Raw genomic sequence first — 25,679 nt, forward strand, 5'->3', positions numbered from 1 at the left:
CTGTAGCAAGACTTCCCTGCTTTTATACTCCATCCCCTTTGCAATAAAGGCCAAGATACCATTGGCCTTCCTGATCACTTGCTGTACCTGCATACTAACCTTTTGTGTTTCATGCACAAGTACCCCCAGGTCCTGCTGTACTGCGGCACTTTGCAATCTTTCTCCATTTAAATAATAACTTGCTCTTTGATTTTTTTTTTGCCAAAGTGCATGACCTCACACTTTCCAACATTATACTCCATCTGCCACATTTTTGCCCACTTACTTAGCCTGTCTATTTGCAGATTTTTTGTGTCCTTTTCACACATTGCTTTTCCTCCCAACTTTGTATCATCAGCAAATTTGGCTACATTACACTCAGTTGCTTCTTCCAAGTCACTAATATAGATTGTAAATAGTTGGGGTTCCAGCACTGATCCCTGCAGCACCCCACTAGTTACTGGTTGCCAACCAGAGAATGACCCATTTATCCCGACTCTCTGCTCTCTGTTATTTGACAATCCTCTATCTATGCTAATATATTACCTCCAACCCCATGAACTTTTATCTTGTGCAATAACCTTTTATGTGGCACCTTGTCAAATGCCTTCTGGAAGTCCAAATACACCACATCCATTAGTGCCCCTTTATCTACCCTGTTTGTTACATCCTCAAAGAATTCCAGCAAATCTGTCAAACATGATTTCCCTTCATAAATCCATGCTGACTCTGCCTGACCGAATTTTGCTTTTCCAAATGTCCTGCTACTGCTTCTTTAATAATGGACTCCAACATTTTCCCAACCACAGATGTTAGGCTAACTGGTCTATAGTTCCCTGCTTTTTGTCTGCCTCCTTTTTTTAAATTGCATTACATTTGCAGTTTTCCAATCTGCTGGGACCGCCCCAGAATCCAGGGAATTTTGGTAAATTACAACCAATGCCCTCCTCCTCATTCTTGCACATCTTAAATTGGGAACATAATGATGTGCATCAAACATTGAGCCATCTGCACTCTGCAGCATCTGCGTATTAATCGATGCAGGTTGAAAAATGGCTGGCCCCATTGCAATGAAAGTATAATAGCGATTGATCAGAAGCAATAATTTCCTCACTAAAATACATCTACAGTAAACCCCCAATAGTCCAGAGTCTGAAAAGATGTCTGTTGAGATGGTCACTTCACCTGAGAAGAACTCCAGAGTCAATGCATACTCCCCCGAAGTTTAAGCAGCCTTTTGAATGTAGCAACCTGCGATTTTAAAAATGGCAGCCACACTGCTGGCTTTAGTTCAGAACAGTTCCACTTTTTCTGGGCAGTTTTTTTGGGGGGGTGATATTGTGGCCGATATGTGTGTGACGTGATGAAAGTGACAGTGGGCGATCTCCTGGGCGTTAATTTCGCCAAATGTGCTCTTTACGACAAAAAAAAGGGGGCGGGTGGTATTATTAAATCTCGGCGTTAATTCCGTGCGGAAAGTAACGCTGGGCGATATTATGGCCGTTGATTTCGCCCCCAAAAAATGAGCGGGCAGTATTATTTTTTTTCCCGGCGTTACGCACATGGGGAAAGTAACGCTCGGCGATAAGTTTCTGAAAAATGCCCGACAGTTTCCATTTTGTGCCAAAATGGGCGATATCTGGGTGTTACACGTCATTCCAGCGGTAAAATGGACGTTAAGTGGACGTTAAGCATGCAAAAATCGTGGAACGTCTAGCCATAGAGTACATTGTTAGTCAGTGTACGACATGTCAATCGGTAAGCAAGAAACCACCACCAGTACCATTACAGTCTGAAGTTAGAGAGTTCAAATGTAAATCAAGGGCATCCCTTGGAGGAAAACTTTCCTCAGGATCAGCCTCGAATGAGTCTAAGTTCGACACCATGTTTGGAAGGTTCTGTTCGAGAGCGAAGGTATCCTCTTTGAAACAGAAAACAAGTGGTTAAGCTTGATTTGTAAATATGGCAAAATAATTCCATATCTTTTGTTATGTATAACCATGCAAGTTATGTATGATTGTTTGTTTGGCCTCCCAGGGTGTGGCAAAGGCTACATATTGATTTTGCTGAGCTAGAAGGACAACAATTGTTCATTGTGATTGTTAGCCATGCGAAGTGGGTCAAGGTGTTTCCAATGTGGAAAATAACAAGAAGTAAAACATTACACATTTTGCAAAGATTATTTTCTTAATTTGGCCTCCCAGCAGAAATTATTTCTGATAATGGACCACAATTTTGTTCAGAAGAATTTGTACAGTTCATGAGCAAAAACGGTGTGAAACATACCAAGGTTCCACCTGCTTCGAATGGTGCAGTAGAGCGCACTGTACAAATTGTAAAACATGCCTTCATCAAACAGGTGTTGGATCCAAATCCAAAGAAACGACAGTTGTCATTGTACCACAAATTGGCTAATTTTCTAATTACTTATCATAATACGCCTCATACAACTACTGGTAGAACACCAGCAGAGTTGTTTCTCAAACGACAGCCATGAACCAGATTCTCGTTGTTAAAACCAAAGTTGGCACAGTCCGTCAAAGAGAAACAATTAAGACAAAAAGAGAATCATGATAGAGGTAGAGTAAAAGAGAGAAGTGTGAAATTAAATCAGAAGGTTAGAGTGAAGAACCATCACCATAAATGGTTAAAGTGGTTACCAGGAAGAGTGGTGAAGATATGTGGTCCTCGCACATATTTGTTCAAGATGTTTGATCATGGACAGGTTAGGTTTGTTCACATTGATCATATTTTACCGACAGATGTGGAAGGAGTTGAAGGTTGGAATGATTCGATTATTTCTGACTCATCAGATAGTTTTGATACAAGTAGAGTACCAGTAGCAAATCCTACATCAGATATACTGGAAACAAGTCCAAGAGAAAATCAGAATTTAAGTCTGAGTCCAAGTCAGGCAGACAAACAGTCTGAAGTTATAGAGAGTTCAAATGTAAATCAAGGGCATCCCTTGGAGGAAAACTTTCCTCAGGATCAGCCTCGAATGAGTCTTAAGTTCGACACCATGTTTGGAAAGTTCTGTTCGAGAGCGAAGGTATCCTCTTTGAAACAGAAAACAAGTGGTTAAGCTTGATTTGTAAATATGGCAAAATAATTCCATATCTTTTGTTATGTATAACCATGCAAGTTATGTATGATTGTTTGTTTGTTATAATTACTTTTTCATTAAGAAGGGAGAAGTGTAATGTATATAGCTCCACCCAGTGGGCCACTGTGGCACTGCAGCCAGTGCTGTTTACAACAATAAAGAGGGAGTCACCTGACTAGGGCTCCTGAAGTTATCAGCCATCTTACAGCCTGTATGTGTTTGTGATGTTGTACTGAAAACATAACAAAAACAAAAATACGGGGCGTTACCCGAGAGAGAAGTGAAAGATGGCAGAGAGCCAGATCACACGGCTTTTACATATCGTCTGGTAGTTGGTGGCAAGCAATGCAGACTGAAGCACAGAAAGCAGTCAGCTGTCCGGCTTTCTCAGTTGGATTACTGCGCATAATATACGCGGGTGAGGGAGAGATGGCAGAAAATGATTAACAGCAGGGGCAAGAACAGAAATAAAACTAATTTGAACAAGCTTAGAATTCAGCATGTGCTGCGAGATCATTCATGAGTAGGATTATGATGTTACAAGTATAAGCACTGCAATTGAATATGACATTTGATCTCAGAAGCTCAAAGTGAAGCCACATTATGTCCAGTACTTTGAAAGGCTTTCAGTTTAACTCCACCTTTCTTCCCAACCAAAGAGTTGTGATGTGCTTGGGAAACCCAGATGTGCAAACCTTAGCCCCGTTAATATTTTCAATATGCTCCATGGACACCCCGTGGAAATAATGCAATTTATGGCGGACAGGTTTAAAAAAAGCCATTTGATCAAAGCACTCCTGCTAAATTTGTGTTAATTTCAGATGACCATTGAGTAAGCATTACTCCAGTTATACAGGGCCTTGGTGAGATCGCACCTGGAGTATTGTGTGCAGTTTTGGTCTCCTTATCCAAGAAAGGATATATTTGCCATAGAGGGAGTGCAGCGAAGGTTCACCAGACTGATTCCTGGGATGGCAGGACTGTCGTATGAGGAAAGATTGGGTCGACTAGGCCTGTATTCACTAGAGTTTAAAAGAATGAGAGGGGATCTCATTGAAACGTATAAAATTCTGACTGGGTTGGATAGACTGGATGCGGGGAGGATGTTACCCCTGGCTGGGAAGTCTAGAACAAGGGGTCACAGTCTCAGGATACGGGGTAGGAAATTTAGGACCGAGATGAGGAGAAATGTTTTCACTGAGGGTGGTGAACCTGTGGAATTCTCTACCACAGAAGGCTGTGGAGGCCAAGTCACTGAATATATTTAAGAGGGAGATAGATAGATTTATTGTCACAAAAGGCATCAAGGGGTTTGGGGAAAAGGGAATATGGTGTTGAGATAGAGGATCAGTCATGATCATATTGAATGGCGGTGCAGACTCGAAGGGCCGAATGGCCTACTACTGATCCTATTTTATATGTTTCTATCCCTCGCACCCCCCCTCGCCCCCCCCTCGCCCCCCGGGGTGAATTGCTGCTCAGGGTGACCCACCTGGGCGGTGAAGGTGCAGGCTTCCATGGGCGGGTCGTTTTTGCTGTCTCCGCAGACGTTGCCACGGCGAACATCCTTGACTGACACGTTCTTCACATTGAAGCCCACATTGTCCCCGGGCTGGGCTTCGGTCAGGGCCTCATGGTGCATCTCCACTGACTTCACCTCTGTCGTGATGTTGACCGGGGCAAAGGTCACCACCATGCCTGGTTTCAGCACGCCCGTCTCCACACGCCCAACGGGAACCGTGCCAATACCTGCCGACAAACCACAAACACCCACTGCTATCACCAACACATGCAACGCCAACCATGCAACACAAACTTCACAAGGGGAGGTTTAGAATTTGGGTTAAAGTTAGAGCTGGGGTTAGGGTTGGGATTAGGATTAACGTTGGGACTGGGGGCTGGGGGCAGGGGGCTGGGGGCTCGGAGGCAGGGGGCTGGGGAGGGAGCGGGAGGCTGGGGTTGGTGTTGGGGGGTCTCGGGGGTTTGGGGTTGGGGGTGGTGTTGGGGGCTGGGAGGGGGTGGAGGGGGCTGGAGGCTGGAGTTGGAGGCGGGGACTGGGGGCGGGGGGCTGGGGGCAGGGGGTCTTGGAGGTTGGTGGTTGGGGTGGTGTTGGGGGCTGGGGGCGGGGGGGATCTCAGGGGTTTGGGGTTGGGGGTGGTGTTGGGGTCGGGGACTGGGGACGGGGGGTGAGGACTGGGGGGTAGGGCTGGGGTTAGCATTGGGGGTAAGATTTTCTCCAGCTGTTGTGTGTAACCCCTGGGGGAGCAGCCCTCCAGCACCATAACCCACAGCTGATCATTCTTCAACACATGCGCCGTGGGAATGGGTAACAACCGGCCATTCCACCATGGAGACCATCACAATCAAAGCTCCATTTTGCCTCCACTGATGTTCAGGTCAATCTCAGTGGTTTAGACTGAAGGAATGTCAACCAGGAAGGAACGAGTGAAGGTTATTTGGCCCATCAAATTTGTTCCCCACTGGCCCACAACCATAGACATCCCAGAATGATTCCCATGTTTCCAGCGGGCAGGAAAGTGGAGCTGAGCCCATGATCAGATCAGCCGTGATCTTAGTGAATGGCGGAGCAGGCTCGAGGGGCCGAATGACCGACTCCAGCTCCTATTTCTGACGTTTAAAGATGGTGCTGTGCGTCGCACAGTGCTGTTACCCTCAGGCCAAGCTATCGACAAACCACACAGGTCAATTTTTATTTTTATTTCATTAATTTTCAGGATGTGGGCGTCGCTGGCAAGGCCGGCATTCCTTGTCCATCCTTAGCTGCCCCGAGGAGGTAATGATGGGCCTTTCTCTTGAACCTGTAGTGATTTCATTCAATTGCGTGGCTTATTGGGGAAATTAGAAAGGATTGCCATTCATACAGCCCCATTCACAACGTCACAAAGAGCTTCACAGCCAATGAAGTACCTTAGACCTGCAGTCACTGTTGTAATGTAGGAAATGTGACAACTGTTAGTGATGTTGGTTGAGGGATAAATATTGGCCAGGACACCGGGAAGAACTCCCCTGCTCTTCCGAAATAGTGGCCGTGGGATCTTTTACATACTTCATTGAACAGACGGGACCTCAGTTTAGTGTCTCAGCCAAAAGACAGCACCTCTGACAGTGCGGTACTCCCTCAGTACTGCACAGGAATGTCAGCCTGGATTTATGTGCTCAAGTGCCTGGAGTGGGATATGAACCCAGAACCTTCTGATTCAGGTCAGAACCGAGGTCCCGTCTGCTCTCTCACGTAAAAGATCCCATGGCACTATTGGTGTCTTGTGGGTCAATATTTATCCTCCAACCAACATCACTAAAGCAGATTATCTGGTCATTATCACATTGCTGTTTGTGGGAGCTTGCTGTGCACGTATTGGCTGCCTCGTTTCCCACATTACAACAGTAACTACACTCCAAAAGTACATCATTGGCTATGAAAGGCGCTATAGAAATGCACGTTCTTTCTATTCAGGCTCCTCCTGTCTGAGGCAGAGCTGCACCTTGGGTAGCTGAGTGTGGGTCTTTGCTATCACACAATCCCACTCGCTAATTTTAAAGTGAGTTCAGTGGCTCCGGGTCTCAGCTATGGACTAAAGCTGCCAGACATCAGAGAGACATCTTCACACACTGCAGCTTCCCCCGTGTCACTGGCAGAGCCTCCGGCCGGCTTCAAGGACCAACCAGCAGCCGATAAAGGGCCGCCGGCAGCAGAGGTCCCAGCCCGTGAGCCCTTGCTCCCGATCTCGCCGCCCCTGCCCGTACCCACCCCCGCATCCCACCCGTCCCCGTAGCCCCCATCCCGTACCTCCTTACCCCCCCCCCCCATCCCCGTACCCCCACATCCCTGTACCCCCCCCCCCCCCCAAGTCTCGCTCCTTACCTCCGATCTTGTAGACGTCCTGCAGTGGCAGACGCAGAGGTTTGGCGATGGGGCGTGTCGGGGGCAGAATCATATCCAGCGCTTCCAGCAGTGTCACCCCGTTGGCGTTGCCCCCCTTACGTTCGACCTTCCAACCTTTGAACCACGGCATCTATCAGCAGAAACAACACGGCTCAGGACAAAGGCATCAGAGCCATGCTTGCTGCATGTTCCCTTGGTGCCTCCGACAGCGCTCGCTTCTCAATGTGCTCCACCTCGCACTATCTTACCTCCAGACTTGACCATTCCAACACACTCCTGGCTGTCCTCCCACATTCTACCCTACGTAAACCTGAGGTGATCCAAAACCAGGCTGCCCGTGTCCTAACTCGCACCGAGTCCCACTCACCCATCACCCCCTGTGCTCACTGCCCCGTGTCCTAACTCGCACCAAGTCCCGCTCACCCATCACCCCCTGTGCTCACTGCCCCGTGTCCTAACTCGCACCGAGTCCCACTCACCCATCACCCCCTGTGCTCACTGCCCCGTGTCCTAACTCGCACCAAGTCCCGCTCACCCATCACCCCCTGTGCTCACTGCCCCGTGTCCTAACTCGCACCGAGTCCCACTCACCCATCACCCCCTGTGCTCACTGCCCCGTGTCCTAACTCACACCCAGTCCCACTCACCCATCACCCCCTGTGCTCACTGACCCCGTGTCCTAACTCGCACCGAGTCCCACTCACCCATCACCCCCTGTGCTCACTGGTCCGTGTCCTAACTCGCACCGAGTCCCACTCACCCATCACCCCCTGTGCTCGCAGACCTACATTGACTCCCGGTTAAGCAATGCCTCAATTTTAAAATTGTCATCCTTGTTTTCAAAATCCTCCATGACCTTCGCTCCTCCCTATCTCTGTAATCTCCTCCAGCCCCACAACACCACCCCCCAGCCCGCGATGTCTGCATTCCTCCAATTCTGCCCCCTTGAGCATTCCTGATTATAATCGCTCCACCATCGGTGGCCGTGCCTTGTGTTACCTGAGCCCCAAGCTCTGGAACTCCCTCCCTAAACCTCTCTGTCTCTCTTTCCTCCTTCAAGACGCTCCTTAAAACCAACCTTGCGCTAATTTCGACTTATGCGGCTCGGTGCCAAATTTTTATCATATAATACTCCTGTGAAGCGCCTTGGGATGTTTCAATACATTACAGGCGCTATAGAAATACAAGTTATTGTTGTATACCTTCTAAATAATTCCGACTGCAATTTGGGCACTCCTGCTTTCGCTCCCCTGTTACCCCCGGTCCCTGACAACTCATTCAATTGGCCATTCTTCATGTGTCGGCCCAGACAGCGAGAGTCCATAGGCTATTCCTCCATAGAGTGCATCACGGCCAGGACTAGTTTGCTCCTTACCCAACATCTGCACACTGTGACGTCGCCGCGGGTGTTGGGGTATTTACTGGGCAGCGACCAGGAGCAGATATTATCCCCACTTGCTAACCCCCAGGGTACTGAGGCCAATTGTCAGCACCGCCACCGCTGGTTCATGTGGGATCCAGTGAGGTGGCCTACAGCAGGCGCTACACCTCGGGGTTCAATGATCTGTCTGACCCGGGGTCTGAGCCCAGCTGGGATGGGGGGAGAGAGTCACACACCCCGCTCAACGCCCCCCTCCCAGAAATGGAGCACAGAGAACGCTCCGACCGCCCCCCACCAGCCCCCCCACCCTCCACCTCCCGCTGGGCCTCCTCGAAGAAAGCGTGGCCGAGATCGGGAACTCTGCAGGCCTGGCGAAGAAGTCTGCCACCCTGTTCTCCTCGATTCCACCGCCCGACACACCCACTGAGATCCAAACCCGAAACAATGTCTCCACACCAAGGCGGGGATTGTACATGGTGTCGGCCATGGCTCAGTGTGTAGAACGGAGGGGCAGTACTGAGGGAGTGCCGCACTGTCGGAGGGGCAGTACTGAGGGAGTGCTGCACTGTCGGAGGGGCAGTACTGAGGGAGCGCCGCACTGTCGGAGGGGCAGTACTGAGGGAGTGCTACACTGTCGGAGGGGCAGTACTGAGGGAGTGCCGGACTATCGGAGGGGCAGTACTGAGGGAGTGCCGGACTATTGGAGGGGCAGTACTGAGGGAGTGCCGCATTGTCGGAGGGGCAGTACTGAGGGAGTGCCGCACTGTCGGAGGGGCAGTACTGAGGGAGTGCCGCACTGTCGGAGGGGCAGTACTGAGGGAGTGCCGCACTGTCGGAGGGGCAGTACTGAGGGAGTGCCGCACTGTCGGAGGGGCAGTACTGAGGGAGTGCCGCACTGTCGGAGGGGCAGTACTGAGGGAGTGCCGCACTGTCGGAGGGGCAGTACTGAGGGAGTGCCGCACTGTCGGAGGGGCAGTACTGAGGGAGTGCCGCACTGTCGGAGGGGCAGTACTGAGGGAGTGCCGCACTGTCGGAGGGGCAGTACTGAGGGAGTGCCGCACTGTCGGAGGGGCAGTACTGAGGGAGTGCCGCACTGTCGGAGGGGCAGTACTGAGGGAGTGACGCACTGTCGAGAGGGGCAGTACTGAGGGAGTGCCGCACTGTCGGAGGGGCAATACTGAGGGAGTGCCGCACTGTCGGAGGGGCAGTACTGAGGGAGTGCCGCACTGTCGGAGGGGCAGTACTGAGGGAGTGCTGTACTATCGGAGGGGCTGCACTGAGGGAGTGCCGCACTGTCGGAGGGGCAGTACTGAGGGAGTGCCGCACTGTCGAGAGGGGCAGTACTGAGGGAGTGCCGCATTGTCGGAGGGGCAGTGCTGAGGGAGCGCCACACTGTCGGAGGGGCAGTACTGAGGGAGCGCCGCGCTGTCGGAGGGTCAGTACTGAGGGAGCGCCGCATTGTCGGAGGGGCAGTGCTGAGGGAGCGCCGCGCTGTTGGAGGGGCAGTACTGAGGGAGCGCTGCACTCTCGGAGGGGCAGTGCTGAGGGAGCGCCACACTGTCGGAGGGGCAGTACTGAGGGAGTGCTGCACTCTCGGAGGGGCAGTACTGAGGGAGCGCCGCGCTGTCGGAGGGTCAGTACTGAGGGAACGCTGCACTGTCAGAGGGGCAGTACTGAGGGAGCGCCGCACTGTCGGAGGAGCAGTACTGAGGGAGCGCTGCAGTGTCGGAGGGGCAGTACTGAGGGAGTGCCGCACTGTCGGAGGGGCAGTACTGAGGGAGCGCCGCACTGTCAGAGAGGCAGTACTGAGAGAGCGCCGCACTGTCGGAGGGGCAGTACTGAGGGAGCGCTGCAGTGTCGGAGGGATATTCTTTTGGATGAGACGTTAAACCGAGGCCCTGTCTGCTCTCTCAGGTGGGTGTAAAAGATCCCACAGCCACTATTTCAAAGAAGAGCAGGGGAGTTATCCCCGTGTCCTGGCCAATATTTGCCACAGAGGCGAGACTGTCTCAAACATCTGTCTGCTTTTCTGCAAATCAAAATGAATCGAAAAGTGTGTTGAGCGAGGACTCCACATTGTGGGACACAGAAATATACGGAGGCAGAAAAGAGACTTGTATTTTTAAAGCTGATCTTTTGCTGTCCAGCTTACAAGCTGAATATTTTGGATGCCTCACTGAAAGCCAAGACTGCCCCGTTTAAAAACACTTCAGTGATGATGGGAACTGTCTGAAATCAGAGCTAATTGTTTTGCCATCTCCTCCTGCCCTGGGCCAAGGATGCCTTTAGCTCTCCCCTTTCAGTGACAGAATAATCTTCCCAAGAGGCTGACATCAGATACGCACAAGTTGATCTCTTATTGCCCTCGAATTTTGCAGCGTGAGGGGGGTGGTGTGATGCACTGAGATTATAAGGTGCCACGTGTGAGCGGACATTTTGTGCTCCTGGGGTGGAGAGGCTCATCACAAAATGGCTGCCCTCCCTCTGAGCAGCCCTGATGGAGCAGTCAGCCATCCCCTAGCAACTGTCCTCCCATCGCTGCAACCTCGGCAATGAGACTGCATGCTAATTAATGCACCTCTGATCCATGCCCCGACCCCACTGCATCACTTACAGTCACATTCACAATTCACAACCTCCTTTTAGCAGCACAGCTGCTGCCTCTGGCTGCAGTTTCAAAAGCAATTTTTTCCCTTCAACCATCATCCTCCTGCAATACTGCAGCAGGTCACAAGCTGTTTGCAACATCCGCTCCGTCACCTGGGAGCCCAGACAGTGGGGCCCGCTTTCAGCCTTGCGCCCGGCCGTAAAGGGGCGCCATGGGCCGGAGAATGGGGTCGGCATTGGGCCCACTGCCAACGACACCATCTCCAGAGGGGCCTGCCGTCAGGTGTCTACACCACTGCCTGTATCAGGCGACATCGCAGAATGATACAACACAGGAGGCTGTTCCAGATCACAACTCGCCGCGTAAAACCCCCTCTGGTTCCTTGGCCAATCACCTTCGATCCGTGTCCTCTGATTACCCACCCTCCCACCACTGTAAACAGTGTCTCCTCTACTCCGTCAAAACATTAGGTCAGCCGTGGCTCAGTGGGCAGCACTCTCGCCTCTGAGTCAAAACATCATGGGTTCAAGTCCCACTCCAGGGGTTTGAGAACAAAAACCTAGGCTGACACTCCCAGTGCGGTACTGAGGGAGTGCCGCACTGTCGGAGGGGCAGTACTGAGGGAGCGTCGCACTGTCGGAGGGGCAGTACTGAGGGAGTGCCGCACTGTCGGAGGGGCGGTACTGAGGGAGCGTCGCACTGTCGGGGGGGCGGTACTGAGGGAGCGTCGCACTGTCGGAGGGGCAGTACTGAGGGAGCGTCGCAGGGGCAGTACTGAGGCAGCGCTGCACTGTCGGAGGGGCAGTACTGAGGGAGTGCTGCACTGTCGGAGGGGCAGTACTGAGGGAGTGCTGCACTGTCGGAGGGGCAGTACTGAGGGAGTGCTGCACTGTCGGAGGGGCAGTACTGAGGGAGAGCTGCACTGTCGGAGGGGCAGTACTGAGGGAGTGCTGCACTGTCGGAGGGGCAGTACTGAGGGAGTGCTGCACTGTCGGAGGGGCAGTACTGAGGGAGTGCTGCACTGTCGGAGGGGCAGTACTGAGGGAGCGCCGCACTGCCGGAGGTGCCGTCTTTCAGATGAGATATTAAACCGAGGCCCCGTCTGCTCTCTCAGGTGGATGTAAAAGATCCCATGGCACTATTTCGAAGAAGAGCAGGGGAGTTCTCCCCGGTGTCCTGGGGCCGATATTTATCCCTGAACCAACATCACTAAAACAGATTATCTGAGTCATTATCACATTGCTGTGTGTGGGAGCTTGCTGTGCGCATATTGGCTGCTTCATTTCCCACATTACAACAGTGACTACACTTCAAAAGTACTTCATTGGCTGTAAAAGCACTTTAGGACGCGTTGGGGCCATGAAAGGCGCTATATAAATGCAAGGTTCTTTCTTTAGGAAAGGGTCTGCGGATATTTTCACTGAAAATAAACCATTTGGTTGCCAAGCCAGCCTGGGAGCCAAGATTCTGGAATGTTCCCTACCGCTGCCTGACCAATTAGAGCCCATCTTTTTATAACCATCACCTGACACCATGTGCCCGTTTCACGCAGCAGGCTGCGAAGAGTTTGCAGGGTGAATACTGTCCTGTCTTTGACCATTAATCTACTACCCTTTCTCTCTTTAGTCAAGTCACGAAAAATCAAACCAAGACACTGAGCAGGAAGCTAGTCTCTGGGTGTCATAGAACGACTGGCAAGGTTTGTGAGATTCCCGAGGAGGCAAAAATAAAGATGGTCGCGCTCCATCCCATCTATGGACACTTGGCTCGGCTTGCATTGACATATCCTCTGTAAACACCCTCTACATGTGTAATAATACAGCAATATGACCACCAAATGGCAGGTTCCATCCACACTCCGTGATCAGTTCAGAACAGGAGGAGGCCATTCAGCCCCTCGAGCCTGTTACACAGGAACAGGAGGAGACCATTCAGCCCCTCGAGCCTGTTACACAGGAATAGGAGGAGGCCATTCAGCCCCTCGAGCCTGTTACACAGGAACAGGAGGAGTCCCATTCAGCCCCTCGAGCCTGTTACACAGGAACAGGAGGAGGCCATTCAGCCCCTCGAGCCTGTTACACAGGAACAGGAGGAGGCCATTCAGCCCCTCGGGCCTGTTACACAGGAACAGGAGGAGGCCATTCAGCCCCTCGAGCCTGCTCCGCCATTCAATCAGATCATGACTGATCTGTACCTCAGCTCCATTTACCCTCCTTTATTCCAGGTCCCTTGATACCCTTACCTAACAAATATTTATCAATCTCAGTTTTAAAAGCAGCAATTGACCCCCGGCCTCAACAGCCTTTGGGGGAGAGAGTTCCAGATTCCCAGCACCCTTTGTGTGAAGAAGTGCTTCCCGACATCACCCTGAACGGCCGGGCTCTAATGTTAACGTTCTGCCCCTTGTTCTGGACTCCCCCCACCAGAGGGAATAGTTTCTCTCGATCTACTGCATCGAATCCTTTAATCATCTTAAACACCTCGATTAGATCCCCCCTCGGAGAACACAAGCCCGGTCTGTGCAACCTGCCTGCCCTCGGGATTTAACACTTTCAGCCCCGGAGTCAGTCTGGGGAATCTGGGCTGCTCCCCCTCCAAGGCCAATATACCCTCCCTGAGTGGGGGGGGGCCCAGGACTGGACGCACTGTTCCGGGGGGTGGGGGGGGGGCCAGGACTGGACGCAGTGTCCCGGGGGGGGGGGGGGGGTAGGACTGGACGCAGTGTCCCGGGGGGTGGGGGGGCCCAGGACTGGACGCAGTGTCCTGGGGGGGGGGCCAAGGACTGGACGCAGTGTCCTGGGGGGGGGGGCCAAGGACTGGACGCAGTGTCCCGGGGGGGGGGGGCAAGGTCTGGACGCAGTGTCCCGGGGGGGGGGGGGGCCCAGGTCTGGATGCAGTGTCCCGGGGGGGGGAGGGGGGGGCCAAGGACTGGACGCAGTGTCCCGGGGGGGGGGGAGCAGGACTGGACACAATGTCCCGGGGGGGGGGGGGGGGGGCCAAGGACTGGACGCAGTGTCCCGGGGGGGGGGGAGCAGGACTGGACACAATGTCCCGGGGGAGGGGGGTAGGACTGGACGCAGTGTCCCGGGGGGGGGGGGGGCAGGACTGGACGCAGTGTCCTGGGGGGGGGGGGGCCAGGTCTGGACGCAGTGTCCCGGGGGGGGGGGCCCAGGACTGGACGCAGTGTCCCGGAGGGGGGGGGGTCTGACCGAGCTCTGTACAGGTGAAGCATCACTGCCTCCCCTCTGTATTCCGGCCTTGAGATCAGGGCCAGCGTTGCAGCAGCCTGTTTGATTAGTTTTGTACCTGCACACCAGCTTTCAGCTTGAAGACAAACGTCGGTCCCTTGCATCAGATTCAGGTGAATTGATAATGGGGAACAAAAAAATGGCAGACCAGTTGAACAAATACTTTGGTTCTGTCTTCACGAAGGAAGACACAAATAACCTTCCGAAAGTACTAGGGGACAGTGGGTCTGGTGAGAAGGAAGAACTGAAGGATATCCTTATTAGTCGGGAAATTGATGGGATTGAAGGCCGATAAATCCCCGGGACCTGATAGTCTGCATCCCAGAGTACTTAAGGAAGTGGCCCGAGAAATAGTGGATGCATTGGTGATCATTTTCCAACAGTCTATCGACTCTGGATCAGTTCCTATGGACTGGAGAGTAGCCAATGTAACACCACTTTTTAAAAAAGGAGGGAGAGAGAAAACGGGGAATTATAGACTGACATCAGTAATGGGGAAAATGTTGGAATCAATCATTAAAGATGTAATAGCAGCGCATTTGGAAAGCAGTGACAGGATCGGTCCAAGTCAGCATGGATTTATGAAAGGGAAATCATGCTTGACGAATCTTCTGTAATTTTTTGAGGATGTAACTAGTAGAGTGGACAAGGGAGAACCAGTGGATGTGGTGTATTTGGACTTTCAAAAGGCTTGTGACAAGGTCCCACACAAGAGATTGGTGTGCAAAATCAAAGCGCATGGTATTGGGGGTAATGTACTGACGTGGATAGAGAACTGGTTGGCAGACAGGAAGCAGAGAGTCGGGATAAACGGGTCCTTTTCAGAATGGCAGGCAGTGACTAGTGGAGTGCCGCAGGGCTCAGTGCTGGGACCCCAGCTCTTTACAATATACATTAACGATTTAGATGAAGGAATTGAGTGTAATATCTCCAAGTTTGCAAATGACACTAAACTGGGTGGCAGTGTGAGCTGTGAGGAGGATGCTAAGAGGCTGCAGGGTGACTTGGACAGGTTAGGTGAGTGGGCAAATGCATGGCAGATGCAGTATAATGTGGATAAATGTGAGGTTATCCATTTTGGGGGCAAAAACAGGAAGGCAGAATATTATCTGAATGGTGACAGATTAGGAAAAGGGGAGATGCAACGAGACCTGGGTGTCATGGTACATCAGTCATTGAAAGTGGGCATGCAGGTACAGCAGGCGGTGAAGAAAGCAAATGGTAGGTTGGCCTTCATAGCTAGGGGATTTGAGTATCGGAGCAGGGAGGTCTTACTGCAGTTGTACAGGGCCTTAGTGAGGCCTCACCTGGAATATTGTGTTCAGTTTTGGTCTCCCAATCTGAGGAAGGATGTTCTTGCTATTGAGGGAGTGCAACGAAGGTTCACCAGACTGATTCCAGGGATGGCTGGACTGACATATGAGGAGAGACTGGATCAACTGGGCCTTTATTCACTGGCGTGTAGAAGGATGAGAGGGGATCTCATAGAAACGTATAAGATTCTGACGGGACGGGACAGGTTAGATGTGGAAAGAATGTTCCCGATGTTGGGGAAGTCCAGAACCAGGGGTCACAGTCTTAGGATAAAGGGGTAGGCCATTTAGGACTGAGATGAGGAGAAACTTCTTCACTCAGAGAGTTGTGAACCTGTGGAATTCCCTACCACAGAGAGTTGTTGAAGCCAGTTCATTGGATATATTCAAGAGGGAGTTAGATCTGGCCCTTACGGCTAAAGGGATCAACGGGTATGGAGAGAAAGCAGGAAAGGGGTACTGAGGGAATGATCAGCCATGATCTTATTGAATGATGGTGCAGGCTCGAAGGGCCGAATGGCCTCCTCCTGCACCTATTTTCTATGTTTCTATGTTTGTATTTCTGAGCTTGGACGCCTGAATCTCTCTGCTCCCCCACAATGCTTAGCTTCTCGCCATTCATAAAATACTCTGAGTGATCTTTCTTAGGTTCAAAGTGGATGACCTCACACTTTCCCACATCGAACTTCATCTGTCACAGTGTTGCCCACTCCCTTTGCAACTTTCTGCTCCCATCTACATTATTTACTGTGCTTCCTAACTTCGTGTCATCAGCAATCTTGGATATATGGCTCTCTTTTCCTTCATCCAAGTTATTTATAAATACAGTGAAAAGCTGAGGCCCCAGTACAGATCCCTGCGGGACACCACTAGTCACATCCTGCCAATTGGAGCACATTTCCAGTATCCTTACCCTCATCAATTCCTTATCCAATCCAACAGCTTGTCTCCATTTCCAGCTACTCTCAGTTTGTTGTTAAGTCTCTTATGTGGAACCTGGTCGAGTGCCTTTTGGAAGCCAATATAAATAACATCCATAGACACTCCTTTATCTGCCACGTTAGAGACCTGCTCAACAAGTTCAGCGGTGTTCGATAAACATGACTTAATGCGTTGTATGCCCAGGCTGGCTCTCTGATAGGCTCATATTGGTCCAAGTGCTCAGTCTCTCTCAGCCAATCGCAGACACTACCTGTGACTCAGTCACGTATCAAGGAATAGAATTCAATCAGCTTCTCACTACTAATCATTATCGCTTGATTCAACAAACGCCCCCCCCTCCTGACCCCACCAACCCCAATTACCCCCCCCCACCACCATTACTGACGTTGGGTGAGGAGAGTGTAGGGGTTGGCTGTGAACCTCAACAGGGCACTGGCTCACATACGAGGAACACTGTATCATTCTATGAGCACGAGAATCATTGAATGACACAGCACAGGCCATTCGGCCCATCGAGCCTGTGCCGGCTCCATGACAGAGCGATCCAATCAGTCCCACTCCTCCCGACCTTTCCCCATAGCCCTGCAAATTCCTTCTTCAACTATTTATCCAATTCCCTGTTTGAAAGTTACTATTGAATCTGCTCCCACCGCCCTTTCAGGCAGCGCGTTCCCGATCACAACAACTCGCTGCGTAAAAACATTCTCATCTCCCCCTCTGGTCCTTTTGCCAATCACCTTCAATCTGTGTCCCTCTGGTTACCGAGACTCCCGCCGTACTCACGGAGTGGCCGGTCGGTGTACAGAACAGCCGGTCGGTGTACAGAACAGCCGGTCGGTGTACAGAACAGCCGGTCATGTACAGAACAGCCGGTCGGTGTACAGAACAGCCGGTCGGTGTACAGAACAGCCGGTCGTGTACAGAACAGCCGGTCGGTGTACAGAACAGTCGGTCGGTGTACAGAACAGCCGGTCGGTGTACAGAACAGCTGGTCGGTGTACAGAACAGCCGGTCGTGTACAGAACAGCCGGTCGTGTACAAGTAGACACATTTCCAGGAGGGGACATGAAGGGCATCCTAAGCTCAAGCTCCCTGGATTACTAAAGATATAGACGTTAACACGAGACCAAAAAAAGCGGCTTATGACTGGCAGGAGGGTCGGTAACCAGAGGACAGAGATTAAAGGTGATTGGCAAAAGAACCAGAGGGGGAGGTGAGGAGAATGTTGTACTCTTCAATGGCCGCCCAATGCTCATTCCCTCTGTTAGCTGCCAATCTTTGATACCCATCCACCTGGGCCGGATCCACTTTCAACTCACTCAGATTACCCCTCCTCCAGTTGAGTTTTTTCACATTTGATTTTTCCTCAGACCCAGATCCAGCACTGATTCCTTTATTGCTGGGCTGCAAACACACCGATCAAGAAAGTTCCCTTGTACACAGTTCAGGAATTCCTCCCTCTTCTTTGCCCTTTAGTGCCCACAGTGTCAGCCGTTGCTCAGTGGGCAGCACTCTCGCCTCTGAGTCAGAAGGTCATGGGTTCAGGTCCTACTCCAGGGACTTCAGCACAAAAAATCTAGGCTGACACTCCAGTGTCGTGTTGAGGCAGTGCTGCACTGTCGGAGGGGTAGTACTGAGGCAGTGCTGCACTGTCGGAGGGGCAGTACTGAGGGAGTGCTGCACTGTCGGAGGGGCAGTACTGAGGGAGTGCTGCACTGTCGGAGGGGCAGTACTGAGGGAGTGCTGCACTGTCGGAGGGGCAGTACTGAGGGAGTGCTGCACTGTCGGAGGGGCAGTACTGAGGGAGCGCTGCACTGTCGGAGGGGCAGTACTGAGGGAGTGCCGCACTCTCGGAGGGGCAGTACTGAGGGTGTGCCGCACTGTCGGAGGGGTAGTACTGAGGGAGTGCTGCACTGGCGAAGAGGAAGTACTGAGGGAGTGCCGCACTGTCGGAGGGGCAGTACTGAGGGAGTGCTGCACTGTCAGAGGGGAGTACTGAGGGAGTGCTGCACTGTCGGAGGGGCAGTACTGAGGGAGTGCTGCACTGGCGAAGAGGAAGTACTGAGGGAGTGCTGCACTGTCGGAGGGGCAGTACTGAGGGAGTGCTGCACTGTCGGAGGGGCAGTACTGAGGGAGTGCTGCACAGTCGGAGGGGCAGTACTGAGGGAGTGCTGCACTGTCGGAGGGGCAGTACTGAGGGAGTGCTGCACTGTCGGAGGGGCAGTGCTGAGGCAGTGCTGCACTGGCGAAGAGGAAGTACTGAGGGAGTGCCGCACTGTCGGAGGGGAGTACTGAGAGAATGCCGTACTGTTGGAGGGGCAGTACTGAAGGAGCGCTGCACTGTCAGAGGGGCAGTACTGAGGGAGCGCTGCACTAAAGGAGAGGCAGTACTGAGGGAGTGCTGCACTGTCGGAGGGGGCAGTACTGAGGGAGTGCTGCACTGTCAGAGGGGAGTACTGAGGGAATGCTGCACTGTCGGAGGGGCAGTACTGAGGGAGTGCTGCACTGTCAGAGGGGAGTACTGAGGGAGTGCTGCACTGTCGGAGGGGCAGTACTGAGGGAGTGCTGCACTGGCGAAGAGGAAGTACTGAGGGAGTGCCGCACTGTCAGAGGGGAGTACTGAGGGAGTGCTGCACTGTCGGAGGGGCAGTACTGAGGGAGTGCTGCACTGTCGGAGGGGCAGTACTGAGGGAGTGCTGCACTGTCGGAGGGGCAGTACTGAGGGAGCGCTGCACTGTCGGAGGGGCAGTACTGAGGGAGTGCCGCACTCTCGGAGGGGCAGTACTGAGGGTGTGCCGCACTGTCGGAGGGGTAGTACTGAGGGAGTGCTGCACTGGCGAAGAGGAAGTACTGAGGGAGTGCCGCACTGTCGGAGGGGCAGTACTGAGGGAGTGCTGCACTGTCAGAGGGGAGTACTGAGGGAGTGCTGCACTGTCGGAGGGGCAGTACTGAGGGAGTGCTGCACTGGCGAAGAGGAAGTACTGAGGGAGTGCTGCACTGTCGGAGGGGCAGTACTGAGGGAGTGCTGCACTGTCGGAGGGGCAGTACTGAGGGAGTGCTGCACAGTCGGAGGGGCAGTACTGAGGGAGTGCTGCACTGTCGGAGGGGCAGTACTGAGGGAGTGCTGCACTGTCGGAGGGGCAGTGCTGAGGCAGTGCTGCACTGGCGAAGAGGAAGTACTGAGGGAGTGCCGCACTGTCGGAGGGGAGTACTGAGAGAATGCCGTACTGTTGGAGGGGCAGTACTGAAGGAGCGCTGCACTGTCAGAGGGGCAGTACTGAGGGAGCGCTGCACTAAAGGAGAGGCAGTACTGAGGGAGTGCTGCACTGTCGGAGGGGGCAGTACTGAGGGAGCGTTGCACTGTCGGAGGGGCAGTGCTGAGGGAGCGTTGCACTGTTGGATCAGCAGCACTCAGGGAACACCACATTATCGGAGGGGCAATACTGAGGGAGCGTGGCACTGTCAGAGGGGCAGTACTGAGGGAGTGCTGCACTGTCGGAGGGGGCAGTACTGAGGGAGCGTTGCACTGTCGGAGGGGCAGTACTCAGGGAGCGTTGCACTGTCGGAGGGGGCAGTGCTGAGGGAGCGTTGCACTGTTGGATCAGCAGCACTCAGGGAACACCACATTATCGGAGGGGCAGTACTGAGGGAGCGCCGCACTGTCTGAGGGACAGTACTGAGGGAGCGCCGCACTGTCGGAGGGGCAGTACTGAGGGAGCGCCGCTCTGTCGGAGGGGCAGTACTGAAGGAGTGCTGCACTGTCGGAGGAACAGTACTGAGGGAGTGCTGCATTATCGGAAGTGCCATCTTTCGGATGAGACGTTAAACCGAGGCGTTGTCTGCTCTCAAGTGGACGCAAAAGATCCCATGGCACTATTCCAAAGAAGAGCAGGGGAATTCTCCCAGTGTCCTGGCCAATATTCATCACTCAATTAATGTAACAAAAAACAGATGATCTGGTCATTGGCCAATGGTATGTTGGCTTTCATAGCGAGAGGATTTGAGTATAGGAGCAGGGAGGTCTTACTGCAGTTGAACAGGGCCTTGGTGAGGCCTCACCTGGAATATTGTGTGCAGTTTTGGTCTCCTAATCTGAGGAAGGACATTCTTGCTATTGAGGGAGTGCAACGAAGGTTCACCAGACTGATTCGCGGGATGGCAGGACTGACATATGAGGAGAGACTGGATCGACTGGGCCTGTATTCACTGGAGTTTTGAAGGATGAGAGGAGATCTCATAGAAACATATAAAATTCTGACGGGACTGGACAGGTTAGATGCAGGAAGAATGTTTCCGATGTTGGGAAAGTCCGGAACCAGGGGACACAGTCTAAGGATAAGGGGTAAGCCATTTAGGACCGAGATGAGGAGAAACTTGTTCACTCAGAGAGTTGTTAACCTGTGGAATTCTCTACCACAGAAAGTTGTTGATGTCAGTTCATTGGATATATTCAAGAGGGAGTTAGATATGGCCCTTACGGCTAAAGGGATCAAGGGGTATGGAGAGAAAGCAGGAAAGGGGTACTGAGGGAATGATCAGCCATGATCTTATTGAATGGTGGTGCAGGCTCGAAAGGCCGAATGGCCTACTCCTGCACCTATTTTCTATGTTTCTATTATCATGTTGCTGTCTGTGGGAGCTTGCTTTGCACAAATTGGCTGCCGTGTTTCATACATTACAACAGTGACTACACTCCCAAAGTACTTCATTGGCTGTAAAGCGCTTTGGGATGTCTGACACTAATAGGAGGCCAATTTCTCCCACTTAACATTCCTGACTACTATGTATTTAAGATTGTGAAAGGCGCTATATAAATCCAGTTGTTTTTTACTATCCCAGTCTGTATTAGGATAATTGAAGTCCCCATTCTAACTACTCGAAATGTTGGCAAATTTGCTCCTCTATCTCCTTCCCATTATTTGGTGGCCTAGCAGCTTAATCACTCCTCTATTGTTCCTTAATTCTAACCAAATAGATTCTGTCTTTGACCCATCAAGTACATCATGCATTTCTAGTGCTGTGACAGTGTCTTCGATCAATACTGCCACCCCCTCCCTCCTGCAGGAAAGAATGACTTACGTTTATATAGCGTCTTTCACAACCTCAAAATACATAACAGGAATATTAGACAGGAAGACCAGGCCCTCAAATCCACCACCAAGCTCATGGTCTACAGGGCTGTAGTGATACCCGCCCTCCTGTATGGCTCAGAGACGTGGACCATATACAGTAGACACCTCAAGTCGCTGGAGAAATACCAACAATGATATCTCCGCAAGATCCTACAAAACCCCTGGGAGGACAGACGCACCAACGTTAGTGTCCTCGACCAGGCCAACATCCCCAGCATCGAAGCACTGACCACACTCGACCAGCTCCGCTGGGCAGACCACACAGTTCGCATGCCTGACACAAGACTCCCAAAGCAAGCGCTCTACTTGGAACTCCTACAAGGCAAGCGAGCCTCAGGTGGGCAGGGGAAATGTTTCAAGGACACCCTCAAACCTCCCTGATAAAGTACAACATCCCCACTGACACCTGACACCAGGGAGTCCCTGGCCAAAGACCGCCCTAAGTGGAGGGAGGGCGCTGAGCACCTCGAGTCTCGTCGCCGAGAGCGTGCAGAAATCAAGCGCAGGCAGCGGAAGGAGCGTGCGGCAAACCAGACTCCCCACCCGCCCTTTCCCTCAACCACTGTCTGCCCCACCTGTGACAGAGACTGTAATTCCCGTATTGGACTGTTCAGTCACCTGAGAACTCACTTTTAGAGTGGAAGCAAGTCTTCCTCGATTCCGAGGGGCTGCCTATGATGATGATCAGGGGGAGGAATTGTCCTTCTGTTAGTGCCTGCGGGGACACCAAGGGGTCACCAACCGGGCGCGGCGAAATCACCCACACCCGCGATCTTCCCTGGAGGGTTTGCTTTGGCGCTAACACTTCCCGCCTCGATCTCCTGCGCCCAGAGATCATGACATTATCCGGTACGCAGCGCCCTGTTACCGCCCCGGATGTGATATTCGCTCCCGCCCTCTGCAGCATTGCCGGGCGTCAACAACGGCAGCTGCAGCAGGCTGGCCGCGTGGGCAGCGATATTTAAAGGCAGCGGTGGTCAGGAAGGCCACGATTTAATTCTGTCCCCGGTGTGCTGCATTTTGAGTTCTTTGTCCCCCACCATTGCTCAGCCCTCTCTGAGCGCTCGGAGCGTCCAATGCCCACAGTGTAAGGGAGGGAAGGAGCCTGTGAATCCGGCAGTGCTGCTCAGCGCTCTGCCAACACTGCCCTGCTCGCTCCCTCTCGCTTGATTTCACTCCACTTCGCCCTGGCAGCGGTAAAGTGCAACTTCCCGTCAGAATCCTTCGTGGAGCGCCCGGAGATACTTTAGCGCTCCCGCAAAAGTTATTGCCCCAAATGGGAGCAACGCCATTTTAGCCCCAAGTGCCCGCCCATTGTCTGAACCCAGCACCCGCTATTGCAGTTATATTACAATCCCTGGCGGCTACATGTGGCTACAGCTCATCAGCCTACTGCAATCCGCTCCGGGCACTTACACACATGCACTGCTAACCCCTCCTAGTCTGTCGCAAAGTCCCCACCCCCACCATCTGATCCCTCCTGGGCCAATAAATGAGCACCAACGATATTAATCAGCGCTACAACCCAACACGGGTCAGTGCCCACAGAACCAACCCAACACGGGTCAGTGCCCACAGAACCAAACCAACACAGGTCAGTGCCCACAGAACCAATCCAACACGGGTCAGTACCCACAGAACCAACCCAACACGGGTCAGTACCCACAGAACCAACCCAACACAGGTCAGTGCCCACAGAACCAACCCAACACAGGTCAGTACCCACAGAACCAAACCAACACGGGTCAGTGCCCACAGAACCAACCCAACACAGGTCAGTACCCACAGAACCAACCCAACACGGGTCAGTGCCCACAGAACCAACCCAACATGGGTCAGTGCCTACAGAACCAACCCAACATGGGTCAGTACCCACAGAACCAACCCAACACGGGTTAGTGCCCACAGAACCAACCCAACATGGGTCAGTGCCTACAGAACCAACCCAACACGGGTCAGTACCCACAGAACCAACCCAACACGGGTCAGTGCCCACAGAACCAATCCAACACGGGTCAGTGCCCACAGAACCAACCCAACACGGGTCAATGCCCACAGAACCAATCCAACACGGGTCAATGCCCACAGAACCTAACCCAACACAGGTCAATGCCCACAGAACCTAACCCAACACGGGTCAGTGCCCACAGAACCAACCCAACACAGGTCAGTGCCCACAGAACCAATCCAACACGGGTCAATGCCCACAGAACCAATCCAACACGGGTCAATACCCACAGAACCAACCCAACACGGGTCAATGCCCACAGAACCAACCCAACACGGGTCAATGCCCACAGAACCAATCCAACACGGGTCAATGCCCACAGAACCTAACCCAACACAGGTCAATGCCCACAGAACCTAACCCAACACGGGTCAGTGCCCACAGAACCAACCCAACACAGGTCAGTGCCCACAGAACCTAACCCAACACAGGTCAGTGCCCACAGAAACAATCCAACACAGGTCAGTGCCCACAGAACCAACCCAACATGGGTCAATGCCCACAGAACCTAACCCAACACGGGTCAGTCAATTCAGGAGATGAGAAGAATCTTGACTCGGATATCAGAAATTTCAGGGCGCGCTGCCAGTGACAATCTCGGTGAAAAGCGGACGTCTCTCTGGGAGGAGACGAAAGGTGGGTACTACGTGGCAACAGGTGAATCGTACTCACATTGGGAGAGGCCTCGAGCATGTTGTCGCCGTGCCAACCAGACACAGGCACAAAGGGGACGGTGCTGGGATTGTAGCCGATCTTTTTAATGTAGGCGCTGACTTCCTTCACGATTTCGTCGTAGCGTTTCTCGCTGTACGGGGGCTCGGTGGAGTCCATCTTGTTGATGCCGACGATGAGCTGCTTGACGCCCAGCGTGTAGGCCAAGAGCGCATGCTCGCGGGTCTGACCGTTCTTGGAGATCCCAGCTTCGAATTCACCAACACCGGCAGCAACAATCAGCAAGGCACAGTCAGCCTGGACAGAGAGACAGACAATCAACCACCACAGGCATCGCCCACACCCTATCTGAGCCCTGTGCTCGCTGACCCGTGACGTCTGTGCTCGCTGACCCTTAACGCCTGTGCTCGCTGACCATTGACCCTTGTGCTCGCTGACCCTTGACCCTTGTGCTCACTGACCCTTGACCCTTGTGCTCGCTGACTCTTGCTCACTGACCCTTGACCCCTGTGCTCGCTGACCCTTGACCCCTGTGCTCACTGACCGACATTGCCTACCTTCCTAACGCCTCGAATTTAAAATTCTCATCCTTGTGTTCAAATCCCTCCTTGACTTTGTCTCTCCCTATCTCTGTAATTTCCTGCAGCCCCACAATCCTACAAAATCTCTGCATTGCTCCAATTCTGGTTTCTCATCCGTCCCCCACTCCCATCGCCCCACCATTGGTGGCCGTGACTTCAGCTGCCTGGGCCCCAAGCTCTGAAACTCCCTCCCTAAACCTCTCCGCCTCCCCACCTCTCCACCTCATTCTCCTCCTTTAAGATGCTGCTTAAAATTCTTTGTTTATGCTCCACACAAGTTCCCCCCACTTTTCATCCTGGAAGGACAAGGGCAGCAGGCGCATGGGAACACTACCACCTCCACGTTCCCCTCCATCATCCTGACATGGAAATATATCGTCCGTTCCTTCATCACTGCGTCACATTCCTGGAACTCCCTGGGCAAAGAAGCTTCTCCTGAATTCACCGTTGGATTTATCAGCGACTATAGCTGATCCCTTCTGAAAAGGTTTATCCTTTGATTCATTCCTGGGATGTGAGCATCGCTGGCAAGGCCGGTATTTATTTCCCATCCCTGATTGCCCCGAGAAAGCTTGATAAAACGGAGTGTCTCACTGGGCCGTTTCAGAGGGCAGTTAAGAATCAACCACGTTGCTGTGGGTCTGGAGTCACACATAGGCCAGACCGGGTAAGGATGGCTGGTTCCCTTCCCCAGAGTACGTCACTGAACCAGTTGGGTTTTTAAGCAACAATCCAACAGCTCCATGGTCACTTTTACTGAGGCCGGATATTTATTATTATTTCCACATTTAGATTTTGGTTTAAC

General features: G+C 52.7%; 1 protein-coding gene across 1 annotated transcript in view; it reads right to left on the reverse strand.

The window, feature by feature from the left end:
- LOC139277670 (elongation factor 1-alpha 2) overlaps positions 1-25,679 on the reverse strand; it is a 56,573-nt gene that overhangs the window by 16,217 nt on the left and 14,677 nt on the right. Inside the window, exons 4-6 of the mRNA XM_070896464.1 lie at positions 24,294-24,590; positions 6,969-7,119; positions 4,578-4,834 (exon numbers count right to left, since the gene is read on the reverse strand). Of these exons, the coding sequence (XP_070752565.1) occupies positions 4,578-4,834; positions 6,969-7,119; positions 24,294-24,590 (705 nt within the window). The remainder of the gene's footprint in view (positions 1-4,577; positions 4,835-6,968; positions 7,120-24,293; positions 24,591-25,679) is intronic.

This window comes from Pristiophorus japonicus, chromosome 12 (genome assembly GCF_044704955.1).
Source record: "Pristiophorus japonicus isolate sPriJap1 chromosome 12, sPriJap1.hap1, whole genome shotgun sequence".
NCBI lineage: Eukaryota > Metazoa > Chordata > Chondrichthyes > Pristiophoridae > Pristiophorus > Pristiophorus japonicus.